The sequence below is a fragment of the Elaeis guineensis genome, chromosome 10 (assembly GCF_000442705.2).
Source record: "Elaeis guineensis isolate ETL-2024a chromosome 10, EG11, whole genome shotgun sequence".
In the NCBI taxonomy this organism is placed as follows: domain Eukaryota; kingdom Viridiplantae; phylum Streptophyta; class Magnoliopsida; order Arecales; family Arecaceae; genus Elaeis; species Elaeis guineensis.
In genome coordinates, this window is record NC_026002.2 from 17,168,151 (window position 1) to 17,183,322 (window position 15,172).

Below are 15,172 nucleotides of genomic sequence, written 5' to 3' on the forward strand. Positions count from 1 at the left end.
CATCTTATTATAATGTTGGTATGCAATTTGGTATGGTACGATAGTGTCTGTTCGATGCGGTACCGATACAGTATGGTATAATATACTCCATATCAGATGGTACAGCAAACCTTGATACTGACACAACATCATACCATGCATTAGTATGGGGTATAACGTAGCCGGCCTAACTTGATCCTACCAGCTCTACTCTATATTTTCTATCTAATTTGATCCTAACACCACATTCTCTAATGGGCCATGAGTTTTTGGTAACCACTTGATCATAGAACACCATTTTTTGTTCTTTTATATGCTTTATATTCATTTTGCGTGCATGTTTGCTAGTTAGACACACATAACCATGCATGTGTATACATACCAAGATTCCCTATGCCGATACCTAGGGTTAGACCAGTCGGCCAGCCACTAAAAGGTTTGGTATGCCCCATGCCTTTCCGTGCTAGGACCAAACTGACTCAGTAGAAAGGGTGGGGGAGAAGGAGAACGAGAGAGAGGAAAAGAGAGAGGGAGAGGGAGGGAGGGTCGTTGGAGGCCGCCGAAGGGCTACAGAGGCCATTGGAGGGCCGAAGGAGGGTCTCCACCCATTGGACAATCAAAACAGAGGTCCACCGGGCCCCTTTTTTTCATTTTGCTATTTTTTCGGCAATGGACGACTAAAAGAGGAGTCCATTGGGCCCCTATTTTTTATTTTCTGATTTTTTTTATTTCAATTAGGAGGGCGGAGAGCCAGAGACCCTTCTTCGGTCCTTCGCACCCTCCAGCGGCCTTCGGTGAGCCTCCCTCCCCTCTCTCTCTCTCTCTCTTCCTCCCTATCTTACTCCCTCCCCCCTTCCACTAATTTCTCATTTTGAATATCAGAACCATCTCAGTTCGTCGCCGGCACAACTCGAAACACCCCAAACCAAGTAGTTCAAGATGGTTCCGCATTCCTTGATACATATAGAATATTTAGATAAACACCTTCCTCATAAGAGGTGAAGATATATGATGTATTACTACATTTTAAATTGATTTATATGATAAAGACGAGCAAAAAATGACCATAATCAATTCTAAAGGTAGTGGTTGATAAGCTTTTTTTCCGTTGACTCTAGTATTACCTATTGTTATATTTAAGAAGGTTTGCAGAAGAATGCATGTCATGCAATCCTACAGAGTTTGTGTAGAGCAAATATTCAATCACTTAAATTGGACAAGCACTATAATGCGAGGGACAAAAACAAATGTGATACATTTCACTAAAATATTATACTGCAACAACTAAAAATGTCTACTATAAAGCATACCATATAATAAATCACCACTTAAAACTGAGATTGCCTTGCTTAAATATTGGTCTGAAAGGCACTTGTCACTGTTATTGTTGTCTATCTCGCTCTCCATTGCATCAATCCCATCTGCAGCTAGAAAGACTCGTGCGGCCTTCAACACATTAATCAAGGAAAAAAAAAATTATGTTGAGCCTTCAGCTTAAGTTGGGAAGATACATCAGATCCTATAAAATATTAACTGAAGGCATTCAAAGGCAGGTAGAGACAATGCAGATAGGCACATGGTATGCTGTCAGGGATATACATGTCTAGGCATCAAAACATAACTCTGAAATTCCTTGAAATATATAAAAGACTTGGACCAAAGTCATTCACATAATATTTATAGCATATTAGAATTCCACCATACAAACAACTAACGAAAGTGTCATAATGTCATGTACCAAACATAGTGATGATCCCCCACATCAAGAGAGTGCACCTTTCTTCCACTTTAGCGGTTGATAAGTACCATAAACGTGTTAATAAAAGCATCAATTTATTAATTAATTTAGCTTTATTTAATAAAAATTGATGTTTCTATTGATCTTTTGCAAAAAAGATGATTGTCAAAGTAAAGAGCCCGATTCGAAGGTTAGAAGGACTAAAATTTGGAACAAATCAGACATAAAATGGATCTTGAATCAAGACCCAAAGGAAGCTCAGAATCCAAGTCAAATTGGGCTCAAAATCAGCCCAAAATCAAGCCAAAATCGAACCCAATCTGATCCAATTAACCGGCTGGTGCATGGTGGACCGACAGGCCAGTCCACAGGTGATGGGGCACGGTCCACGAAATTTTTACCGCAGTCTTTGTCGCGGTCCATCGGGCGGGGCTGCTTCTATGCGCCATCGGACAGTTGGCAGCGATCTGAACACGTGATCGAATGGCTGAAAACACTCTTTACCATGTCAAGCAGTGGTGGCCCACTGAGATAGTGCGATCCAACGGTCCGGAAGCGAGCTTTGCATGATCCAACGACTGGAATCATTGCTGACTGAAGAACAAAGTCTGGGAGAGTCTTTCTTGCGCGATCTAACGGTTCTCGTTCAATCTGGGGAAGGATCCGACGATCAGGAACGCAGCCGACTTGATTTAGGACATTTTTAGATAGGATTTTGGCCGTTTGATCGAGATCGGACGACGGGCGTGGGTTCACCTGTTCGAACATGAATAGGATTCTATTTTCCACTCGATTTCAACCATGATTTCAGCTATAAAAAAAAGACTGTGGATACAAAACAGAGAAGAAGCAGTTAGCAGAGGGAAACAGAGCAGCAGCAGCAGCAGCAGCAACAAATTTTATTTTATTTTCTTAGGCTCTTGTTTAGAAAAAAAATATGGAGGAAGCATTGCAGATCTTGATGCGCGGCTAAATCTTTTCAACCCGAGAAGATGATGAAACCAGTAAATGGATTTTTATTTTCTTTCTTGTATTTAATTCTCATACAATAAAATTATATTTTTATTTCATATCTTTTTATTTTTCTTAGGTATTGATCCAGCCTACACAGCCTATACCCTCTACAGACGTGCCGTGATCTCTGGATACAGTACATACCCAGAAGAAATAGATCGTAATATGTTAGATTAAATCTTATATCTTATAATTAGATTTAGATAGTTTATACTCCAATAGGATGAGCCATGATCTACTGATACAATCCGTATCCCTTAGAAATAAGCTATACTAATACCCTAATCACAAGAATTAATATTGCAATATAAAAAAAAAAAGAAAAAAATAAATCTAACTTGCATAGTGGATTCGAAATTTTTGGATTATCTCTCTGACATATTTTCTTTCACAAATTAATTTACACTTGCAATTTAATCATTGTTATTTTATTTCTCTTTAATCTTTCTATAATCAATTCTCTTTTATTACTTCTTCATAAAAAAAAGTAATTGCCTTAGATCCCCGAAGAAACGATCCCGACTCATCCTATCTATATAGTTTGAGTTGGTTTTTATTCTTGACCACCTACGACAGCGATCAAATTTTGGCATCATTGCCGGAGATCTAGGCGTGATTATTTTTTTATAAAAAAAATAGCTTTCTTTAGTCTTATTCTTAATTTTTTTTTATTTGCTTTCTAACTTACTTGGTTACTTAGTCAAACTTACTTTCTTGCAAAATTATTTTAAAAAAAAAATCTCTACATTGACACCTCATAATCTACTTAAAGAATTAGATACTTAATCACAAAACTTAAAAAGTGAAACAAATCAATTTTCTCTTGACTAATCACCAAATTTGACCACATTTTCATCTTGCATTGCATAATTCTATAAAACATCTTAAGGACACAAATCCTAAATAAGATAAGGTAGAAATTTCATCACCCTTCCTTGACCCACAAACCACCATCCTTCATATTGCATTGACCTAAACCTTAACTTAAAATCAATTAGAAGTTGGCCCCTAAGGACACTCGAGCTCACTAAGACAAGAAATCCTAAGAGTTGGACCGGATTAGGGTTAGTCATTTTGACTGGTGTTTAAAAAAGTGGTTCAAAGACTGTCCCAAAGAAAGGTGATTATTTAATTGATTCCATTCGCTTACCTGACCAACTCAATTGATGTCTAAAGAAAGCAACAGGGGGATCCCCACCAATCTTACACTTATCTGGCCAGTTGAGTGGCTAATCTTTTACTTGGAATGCTCGAAGGTGACTTTGGAACAGTTAGGAGCTGTCTAGATCTAGGATACCCTTAGCTAGGATTGACTGCATAACTTGATTACTAACCCACAAACATTAACCCTAATTAAAACACTCTTATCTATCATCTCTAAATTTAGGACTCCTTAGAACTCATCTTTAGAATTTTCTTTTCATCTATCTCTCCTTCCTCTTCTCTTTTCTTCCATTAAAAAAAAATACAAAAATAACTGAAAATTCCCAACTTTCTTCTTGGACAAGCCGGTCAATTAGTGAGAATAGATCCAAACCCTACATCTAGTCCAGTAGACCTTAAGCCCACCATAGGTGAATCCAAACATGAACCTCGGATCCCGAAAGACCTTTGCTATCCAGTTGGGTCAGTCCAACCCTCATGTATCCGATTGCCACAAACTGATGCCATTTTGAAATTAAACCTCAGATCATAAACATGCTTCCTAAATTCATCGAAATCAAGAATGCATACATTTTTATGAGAAAATTTGAGGAAGTATGCACCACGATGCGTCTCCAACAGCTCACTGAGGATGCTGTGAAACTTAGACTGATCAATTTTGTCCTCAAGGATACTGTCAAAAAGTGGTTATACAGTCTTCCTAACCAATCCATAGCATCATGGGAGGGTTTTGTTAAAATGTTCCTGAAAAAAATTTTCCCACACCATAAGACTGCTAAATTTAGGAATGAAATTAATCGATTTTATCAATTATCTGGTGAGTCTTTTTGGAAGTGCTTCGATCATTTTAAGAACCTTTTGAGACAGTGCCCATATCATGGAATAAAAACTTGGAGGCTGTGCCAAATTATTTATAAAGGACCAGACCCAAATCCTAGAACCATGCTAAAATCAATGTGTCAGGGTCAATTCATGAACAAAGAGCCTGTAGAAGCCTGACAATTTTTAGAGGACCTAACAAAAAAAAGCCTACAATGGGAGATTACTAGGAAACCCAATAGACTCACACCTTCAAGAGGGGGTGTACATCAAGTTCAACCTTCCCTAGCTAAAGAGGCTAAATTTGCATCTTTGATCCGTAGGATAGAGGCCTTAGAACTCAAGAGACACCCAAGTGAACCATGTTTCAACATCCACTTGCAATGGATGTAATGCCACAGACCACACAATGAAAAGATGTCCTTTCTTGATGGGCCCAACTGAGAACGAAGTAGCACAGATGAATGCAGCCTATCAAAGACCTATTAATGACCCCTATGTACCAACCTACAACCCAGGATGGAGGAACCATCCCAATTTTTCTTGATCACAAGGATCAAACTCAAGTAGACCAGCCTTCACTCAGTCTAACCCCAGGCCCACTCAATCATCAAATAACTCACCAGGTTTCGGCAATAATCAAAGGCTTAACTCACTAGAAAAGAGTCTAGAAGTCCTGGCAAAATCAACTGCTAACACCAATACTATACTAAACAACTTCATGCAGACCACGGGCCAGCTTTTAACTTCCAACACCCAGGCTATTGCCCGTTTACAAATACAGTTAGATCAATTAGCCACGACTGTAAGTGAAAGAAAAAAAGATAAACTACCGAGTCAGTCCGAGGCTAACCCGAAGACTCAGAACAATCAAGGACCGCAACAAGGAGCCCAGATCAACCAATTAAATGCAATTCACACTTTAAGGTCTGAGAAACAAGTAGACAACATGTCGGTATACCCGAAGATCAAGATGACCCATTGTCTGAACCACCTCATGAGCAATTGACCAATCAGACCAAATCTAAAGAGCCTAAATCAACAGAGATTGACGAACCACTCAAACCACTTGCAGAATTCACCTCAGAATTTAAGCGAGTCAAAACATCACCCACCAACCCTATAGCTCTTTTTTCAAATAGATTTAGATCCAACAGACACTCAGCCCATATGGATCAAATCTTAGAAATGTTTAAACAAGTGAAAGTCAATATCCCTCCACTAGATATGATCCAACAAGTTCCCACATATGCCAAGTTCCTTAAAGACCTATGCACAAAGAAGAAGACCACCAACGTTCCCAAAAAAGCTTTCTTGACAGCTAGTGTGAGCTCATATATTTCGAGCCACATGCCTATCAAGTACAAAGATTCAGGATCTCCTACAATCTCTTGTGTCATTGGGAAAACCATCATCGATAGGACCTTGTTAGACTTAGAGGCTAGTGTGAACATCTTACCTTATTCAATCTATGAAAAACTAAGGATAGGAGAATTAAACCCTACAGAAATCACGTTGCAATTGGCAGACCGATCAATGAGGGTACCTAAGGGAGTTGTGGAGGATATGCTAATCAAAATCGGTAATTTCATTTATCCTATAGATTTTGTGATCCTCGAGACTGAACCAGTGTCTAATCCAAAAAATCACATCCCAATCATCTTAGGAAGACCATTCTTAGCAACCACCAACATCTTAATCAATTGCCGCAATGGACTGATGAAGCTCTAATTTGGAAACATGTCCATTGATTTTAAAATTTTCAATCTTAAAAACAAAAAGGACCAACTTGTTGACGTAAACCTGATCCAGAATGAGATCTATGAGCCCATTGACCTGGGAGAAGAAGATTTTGATTGTAATCTCTGATTAGAATCTGAAATAGCTTATGAAATTTTTCTATCTAGTGATCAGAGAGTTCATCCACAATGGCAACCACCTGTCGAACCAATTGTAAGACTGAATAAACCATACACAAACCATCAATTGAGGAAGCACCAAAACTAGAACTCAAAACACTCTTTTAGCACCTCAAATATACGTATCTAAGTCCATCAGAAACTCTGCCCATAATCATCGCATCAGACCTAGATCAAACCCAAGAGAAGAAATTTTTAGCTATCCTCAAAGAGAATAAGAAAGCCATAGGCTAGACCATGGCTGACATTAAAGGGATCGGCCCTTCAATTGACCAACATCGAATTCATTTAGGAGAGGAAGCCAAGCCAATTAGAGACCCCCAAAGAAGACTTAACCCAGCTATAAAGGAGGTAGTGAAGAAAGAGTTTCTCAAATTACTAAACAATGAAATTATCTACCCCATTTCAGATAGTTTATGGGTTAGCCCAATTCAAGTAGTGCCTAAGAAGTCAGAGGTGACAGTGATCCAAAACGAAGCAAATGAGTTAGTGCCGAATAGAGTCCAAACTAGATGGAGAGTCTATATTGATTACAAAAAATTGAATGCGGCCACAAGAAAGGACCATTTTTTTCCTACCATTCATTGACCAGATGTTGAAAAGATTAGCTGGACATAAGTTCTATTGCTTTCTTGATGGATATTCTGACTATAATCATATTCCTATAGCACCAGAGGATCAAGAGAAAACCACATTTACCTGTCTATTTGAAACTTTTGTCTACAGACGCATGCCCTTTGATTTATGTAATGCTCCATCTACTTTCCAAAGGTGTATGGTCAGTATGTTTTCTGACATGATCAAGAGATTTTTAGAAATATTCATGGACAATTTTTCCATCTTTGGCTCCATCTTCTCCGAGTGCCTACATCACGTAAGACTAATCTTAAAATGGTCAAGAAGAAACACTTAGTGCTTAATTGAAAAAAATACCAATTCATGGTCAAAGAAGGTATAGTACTTGGCCATGTTATCTCAAAGAAGGACATTGAAGTGGATAAAGCCATAATAGATCTGATTGCAAATTTTCCACCATCCAAATCAGTTAAAGAAATCCGCTCGTTTTTAGGGCATGCTGGCTTCTATAAGAGGTTCATCAAAAATTTCAACAAGATAGCTCGATCATGGATCAATCTTCTTGCCAAATACGTCAAATTTAACTTTACTTCTGAGTACCTTGAGTCTGTTGAGCATCTTAAAAAGGCACTGACATCTGCACCCATCATTCATCCACCTGACTGGACTTAATCCTTCGAACTCATGTGTGATGCATCTGATCACGCCATCGGAGCCGTTTTAGGACAAAAAATTGATAAGCTGTAGTGAGTCATTTACTATGCCAGTAGAACCCTTAATAATGCACAGCTTAACTACTCAACCACTGAAAAAGAGTTCTTGGCTATCGTCTTTGTCCTCAAAAAGTTTAGATTTTATTTGATTGGGTCACATGTCATTATATACACTGATCACTCAGTCATTAGATATCTCTTGACAAAGAAAGATGCCAAAGCACGCTTGATCCGATGAATTTTGCTTCTTCAGAAATTTGACCTAGAAATCAGGGACAAAAAAAAAATCGAAAATGTAGTGACCGATCACCTATCCCAATTGACAGATGCACCCTCTAATGAACCATCAATAGAAGAATCTTTTCTTGACGAACAACTCATGTCTATGACCACAAAACCGTAGTACGCTGATATTGTCAATTACTTAGCCACATATAGGATTCTCCCTCATTGGACCACTCAGAACAAACACAAATTCTTTGCCCAAGTATTTTATTTGAGACGATCCTTATCTGTTTAAACAATATCCTAACCAAATCATTAGAAGGTGCATCCCGGACCATGAGATCAAAAGCATCTTGTCCTTTCGTCACGACTAAGCTTGTGGTGGCTACTTTGGATCCAAGAAGACTACCGCAAAAGTTCTCCAATGTGGATTCTATTGGTCCAATCTATTTAAGGATGTATATAAGTACTGCAAAAGCTGCACTAGATGTCAACAAGTAGGACGGATCACAAAAAAAGACATGATGCCATTAAATCCGATCCTAGTCATTGAGATTTTTGATGTGTGCGGTATCGATTTCATGGGACCACTTCCAAACTCTTTTGGGAATGAATATATCCTGGTGGCTATTGCTTGTGTCCAAATGGGCAGAGGCAGTGCCATGTCGATCCAATGACAGCAAAGTTATTGTCAAATTCTTAAAAGAAAACATCTTCTCTCGTTTTGAAATCCCTAGAGCTATTATAAATGATCAAGAAATACATTTTTATAATCGATCTTTTGCATCCCTAATGAAAAAGTACAATATCACCCACAAATTGGCCACACCCTATCACCCTTAGACTAGTGGACAAGTCGAAATTTCAAATCGTCAAATCAAACAAATCCTAGAGAAGACTGTGAGCACCAACAGAAAAGATTGATCATTGAAGCTAGTGGATGCTCTTTGGGCATATCGCATTGCCTTCTAAACCAACTTAGGAATATCTCCTTATAGGCTTATGTTTAGTAAAGCATGTCACTTGCCAGTAGAGTTTGAACATAGAGCTATGTGGGCCATCAAAAAGTTGAACATGGATCTAGACGAGGCTAGACAACATAGGAAGCTAGAAATTGATGAACTTGAGAAAATCAGGAATGAGGCATACGAAAATGCTAAGATATACAAAAAATGAACTAAGGTATTTCATGATCGAGCAATCCTTAGAAAATCATTTTCTCCTGATCAAAAAGTTTTTTTGTATAACTCTAGGCTACATTTATTTTTTGAAAAACTTAGGTCTAGATGGACAGGACCCTATATAGTAAAAGAAGTTTTCTCTCATGGGACTGTAGAAATCAATAACCAAAGCAATGATGCTACTTTTAAAGCAAATGGACAACGATTGAAATATTCTGAGTTGCTACTAAATGAGGAGGTCATGGTTTTCATGAGCCTATTTATACTAACTGATTCTATATCACGGATTTGGTCCGACTAAGACTTGAAACTTAGCACTTTCTGGGAGACAACCCAAACTTTTTATTTTCTCTAATCCTTTGCTTTAGTGATTTTTGTTTTGTTAGGCATAATGGAACGCTCTGTATGGAAGCACCTGTCAATGAACGAGTATAATTAATCCAGATGGTATCTCTCTTTGTTTTATTTGCGTCTCTATTTTATTTTCCTTACTCCATTGACAATGAAAATTAAATTGAGGGGTGAGGTTAATAAAAAAAATTAAAGTCCTCGAATAAGTTAGTATTTAGCATTTAGGTACCAGATTAGGTTATAGATTTGAGTGAACCCAAGCATTTTTTTTGAAAAAAATTGATGCACGGATTAGAGAGTTTGTGAGATATCGAGAGATCAAGTGTTAAGAAAATTCAATGAATACTTAAGTTTAAAATAGTAATAAATTTTTTTCTTTTTTTTGAGCATTTCTGATTTTCTCCTACCAACGTCAAAGAAAAGTTTACTTCCTATGGACTTGTATAGGATAACTATGCAATTCTTCATATAAAAAAAAAATTCAAGAACTTTATATTGAGTAATCGGACATCTTTGCCTAAGAATTGAATTTCATATCAAAAGATGTGAAGGGCAAAGAAATTTTGTTATAAAGCTAGTCTTAACTCGTAGTCTGTTTGATTCGAACAAGTAAGCCCGAGGGATATTTTATATCTAATGCCCTAAAGCCAACGAGAGTCATTGGCTGAAAACTTACTACATGGGTCAAACAGAAAGCTTAAGAGGTTAAGAAACTCAATAACAGTACAACATTAAAAAAATTAAAAAAAATCAATAAATGAAAAATGAAAGTAATACTACACTTGTCCATATGAAAGTAGATGATTTAGAGATAAAAGCATGGATAATTTAGAAAAAGTTTAGAAAAAATTTAATATTTTTGGCTTAATTTCTATATTAATTAGTACTAATACCCCAATGACATACCTCACTCATGCTCTACTGAACATCAATAGCCTTTTTTTAACTTGCCTGATGAAACTCGAAACCCTAAGCTAAATGGTACTTAGAACCAAAATTTTTTGAGCCGATACCGCCGGCCGTATCGACTAACCGATGGTACAATTCGGTATGATTTTGTACCATACCAAATCGAAGCGAACCGATGAAGGCAAGCAGACCCGAACCAGAAGAAAAGGAGAGAGAGAAATAGAGAGAGGAAGAAAGAAAAAGAGGGAGGGGAAGGAGCCAGCGAGGCTGCCGGACGGCCTCCAGCTGGCCGCAGTGGCCGTCGGAGGGCGCAGTCCACAAGCGCGGCGCCGCCCCTGTTTCATAATTTTTTTAAAAAAATTGATTTTAAGTGAAGCCAATAAATAGTTTGCCGGTTTCACTATTTTTGATTTTTTTTTAAAAAAAATTCTGAAGTCGGCAACTGGATTGCCGATTTCATCAATTTAAAACCAAAAAAAAAAAACAGACGACGACCTGTTTCGAAAAAGAAGGGGGCAGAGCCGCAGAGGGGCTCCGTCCGCTCGACCGCCCTCAAGTCGTCGACGTCGGCTCGCCGGCCACCGGGGGCCTCGCGACGAAGGCGTCGTCCGTCCGATAGGTCGCCCCCCAAGTGCCCTTTCTCTCTCTTTCTCGCTCTCTTGAAAGCTCAATCGAGCAATACGGGGCTCAAAAGCCCTCCGACGACCGCAGCTGGCCACCGTCGGCCTCCGGTGGCTCCCACCTCCCTCCCTTTCCTCCTCTCTCTCTTTCTCACTTTCCCTCTCTTTCCCTCCCGTACCATCAGTGTATTGAATTTACCGATTAAACCGTGCCGGTTCTCCATCGGTCCGATATGATACAGGATGTACCGATCGATTCAGCACGGTACGAAAAATCCTGCTTAAAACTAAATTTTTTACTCGAGGACGAGCAAAATTCAAATTGAGGGTGTGATAAGTAGCATAAACATGTTAATAAAAGCATCAATTTATTAATTAATTTATCTTTATTCAATAAGAATTGATGCTTCTATTGATCTTTTGCAGGAAAGATAATTGTCCAGGTAAAGAGCTCGATTCGAGGGTTAGAAAAACTCAAATTTAAAGCAAATCAGACTTAAAATAGAACTTGAATCGAGACCCAAAGGAAGCTCAAAATCCAAGCCAAATTGGGCTCAAAATCAACCCAAAATCAAGCCAAAATCGAACCCAATCTGATCCAATTAACCGGCTGGTGCACGATGGACCGACCAACCGATCCACAGGCGATGGGGTGCGGTCCACGAAATTTTTACTGCGATCTGTCGCGATCCATCGGGCGGGGCGGCTTCTGTGCGCCATCGGACGGTTGGCAGCAATCTGAACACGCAATCGAACGGCTGAAAATACTCTTTACCATGTCAAGCGATAGCGACCCACTGAGATAGCACGATCCAACGGTTTGGAAGCAAGCTTTGCATGATCCAACGGCTGGAATCGTTGCTGACAGAAGAACAAAGTCTGGGAGAGTCTTTGTTGCGCGATCTAACGGTTCTCATTCAATCTGGGGAAGGATTCGATGGTCAGAAACGCAGCCAACTTGATTTAGGACATTTTGAGACTGGATTTTGGTCGTTTGATCGGGATCGGACAACGGGCGTGGTTTCACCTGTTTGAACATGAATAGGAGTCCGTTTTTCACTCGATTTCAACCCCGATTTCAGCTATAAAAAGGTGACTGCGAACACAGAACAAAGAAGCAATTAGCAGAGGAAAACAGAGCAGCAGCGACGGCAACAAATTTTATTTTATTTTATTTTCTTAGGCTCTTGTTTAGAAAAAAAATATGGAGGAAGCATTGCAGGTCTTGATGCACGGCTATATCCTTTCAACCTAGGAAGATGATGAAACCTGTAAATGAATTTTTATTTTTTTTCTTGTATTTAATTTTCATATAATAAAATTATGCTTTTATTTCATATCTTTTTATTTTTCTCAGATATTGATCTAGCCTACACGGCCTATATCCTCTACAGACGTACCGTGATCCCTGGACATGGTACGTGCCCAGAAGAGATAGATCGTGATATGTTCGATTAAATTCTATATCTTATAATTAGATTTAGATAGTTTATACTTCAATAGGATGAGCTGTGATCTACTGATACAGTCCGTACCCCTTAGAAATAAGATATACTAATATCCTAATCACAAGAATTAATATTGCAACATAAAAAAAGAAAAAATTAAATCTAATTTGCATGGTGGATTCGAAATTTCTGGATTATCTTTCTGACTTATTTTCTTTCACAAATTAATTTATACTTGCAATTTAATTCTTGCTATGTTATTTCTCTTTAATCCTTCTACAATCAATTCTCTTTTATTACTTCATAAAAAAAAGCAATTGCCCTAGATTTCCGACGAAACGATTCCGACTCACGCTATCTATATAGTTTGAGTTGATTTTTATTCTTGACTGCCTACGACAGTGATCAACAGTCATAATTACTTGAACGAAAATATAAAGATTAAATTATTAAGCTCGGCAAAAATGCAAAGAAATAGACTTGAATTAATTAATCTAAGATTCATAGCGATGTTAAAATTCATCATTTCCATTCTCTAAACATTTTTATTCATGTGTGTTACCATGATCATGACAAGTTGAGAAACTCAAGACTCAACCAAGATTTCAAATGTTATGGTCTTCACTCTTCATGCTAGGTGTTGTTAACATGCATACATAAACCAATATCAATCACAACTAACTGCCAATTACTTCAGATACTTTCTTTCCTTTTACATGTTGGAGATGAAATAACCTTAGTCACCAGAAGGGGGTGCAAGTGCGAGAAAAAACTCGAGTATGGGGGAGGAAATTGGGTATCTTAAAATTTTTTTAATAAGTATGCGTATGGACAAGTTTCCAAGGAGATCCTGAAGTAGATGCACCATCCTAAGTAGAAGATTCTGTTACTAAGGAAATAAGACATGCATAATGGTTGCATATCTCATCACAAGTACGAATTATACATGCACTATTCTCCATAGAAAAAAACTATACCATAAAAAACTATGCAACAAGAACATGCATGTCCATCATCATACATTGATTGTCATATGTTACAATTTTAACATGCATTAGAGCAAGGATCATCTACACGAGCAAACAGACTTAGAATGTGTAAAAAAGCAAAGAAGGTGAAAATAATACTGATATTAAATCCTAGAAACTACAATCTTAATAGTCTAGGCCAAGGTTCACTCTACTGATACATACCACTGTGCATCGGGTGTACCGTACTATATCAGTATCGAGATTTTAAATCTCTTGGGACAGGGCTATCCTAGTTTCTTATGAAACGGGACGCGCCGCTGCCTGACCCTACCCTGACATTTGAGATTGGAAATGTCTCAAGAAGTCCCGATCGGGATGCTAGCAGGACAACCCTATCTCAACACATGGAATGATATCCCGTCCAGATGTCCTGTAGAACGTCCCGCTGGGACCTAAATCCTTGGTCGATCCTAAACTAAGACTCAATAAAGAGGTGTCCTGAGTCTTGATATGCTAAACTGACCACCGTTTAGGCATACTGACACCGTATCAGTATGATACTAGTATAGGGTCTGGTACCAAACGTCGAACCTTGCTCTAGACATCGAAGAATAAAGAACACCCCTCAAGACAGAATCTATGGCTGCCCAAAAGGAATGTTTGATTCTCCAAGGGCCAATGGTTAATTGAAGACCAAGGATGCACTTCTTTGTCAAACAAATAATTGAAAAACCGATCATTTGTTTTTTGAAATCCATCCAACAAAATAAGGTAATTAAAAATATCACAAGGTGACTCGTGAAAGGGCATGGTGGCAGAGTAAGAATTATCATGATCCTACTAGAAACAGGTGGTAGGTAGTTGTCTCATTCAAAATAAGGCTTTGAATCTCAAAGTCAAAACCCAAAATGATGGAGTTGTACTCTAAAACCAGAAGTGTATGGTATAGCAATGTGACAATTTTGATAACTTAAGTTTGATAACCCATGAGAATACCACAATTCACAAATATAAACACATTGGACCACCATACAGAATCATCTCCGATACATAAAAAGTGAACATGAAAAGACATGAATTTTAAAAGTATAAAAGAAACTACATTGTACTACAAGTTGTAAAAAGTAGAAAGGCAGTATTGAGAATAAATAAATAAACTCACTTGTCTTGCCCCACAAAAACCAATGTTTTCCAAACAGAAAACCAAATTATCATGCAACCTGGACAGACCCTTTATACTCTTCTGGAGATTGTTGAGATCATGTACCTTCTCCCTTATCATCGAGATACACTACTCACAAGACAAAGATATAAAAATAAGGGAAGCCTACTTTGAACAAAAAGAAATTACTTCATGAACATGCATATTTAAAAATTAACCTGGAGTTTTATCTCCTCAAGCTTTTTCCTGGAAGTTCCTATAAGGCTCGAAGCACTATGATCAGCGGTATCGTAGAAGCAAACCTTTATATTCGGAGAAGAAACTACTTTTTGAAGTTCTAGAGTATCGTCAACAGAGCACACCTATAAAATCATGGGAGAAAA

The 15,172-nt window shown here is 38.1% G+C and overlaps 1 protein-coding gene across 2 annotated transcripts in view; it reads right to left on the reverse strand.

The window, feature by feature from the left end:
- The window catches only part of LOC105052941 (endoribonuclease Dicer homolog 4), a 74,326-nt gene that overhangs the window by 32,679 nt on the left and 26,475 nt on the right, over positions 1–15,172 (reverse strand). For both annotated transcript variants that reach the window (XM_010933926.4, XM_019853404.3), the window contains exons 7-9: positions 15,008–15,151; positions 14,790–14,918; positions 1,290–1,425 (exon numbers count right to left, since the gene is read on the reverse strand). In XM_010933926.4, the coding sequence (XP_010932228.2) occupies positions 1,290–1,425; positions 14,790–14,918; positions 15,008–15,151 (409 nt within the window). The remainder of the gene's footprint in view (positions 1–1,289; positions 1,426–14,789; positions 14,919–15,007; positions 15,152–15,172) is intronic.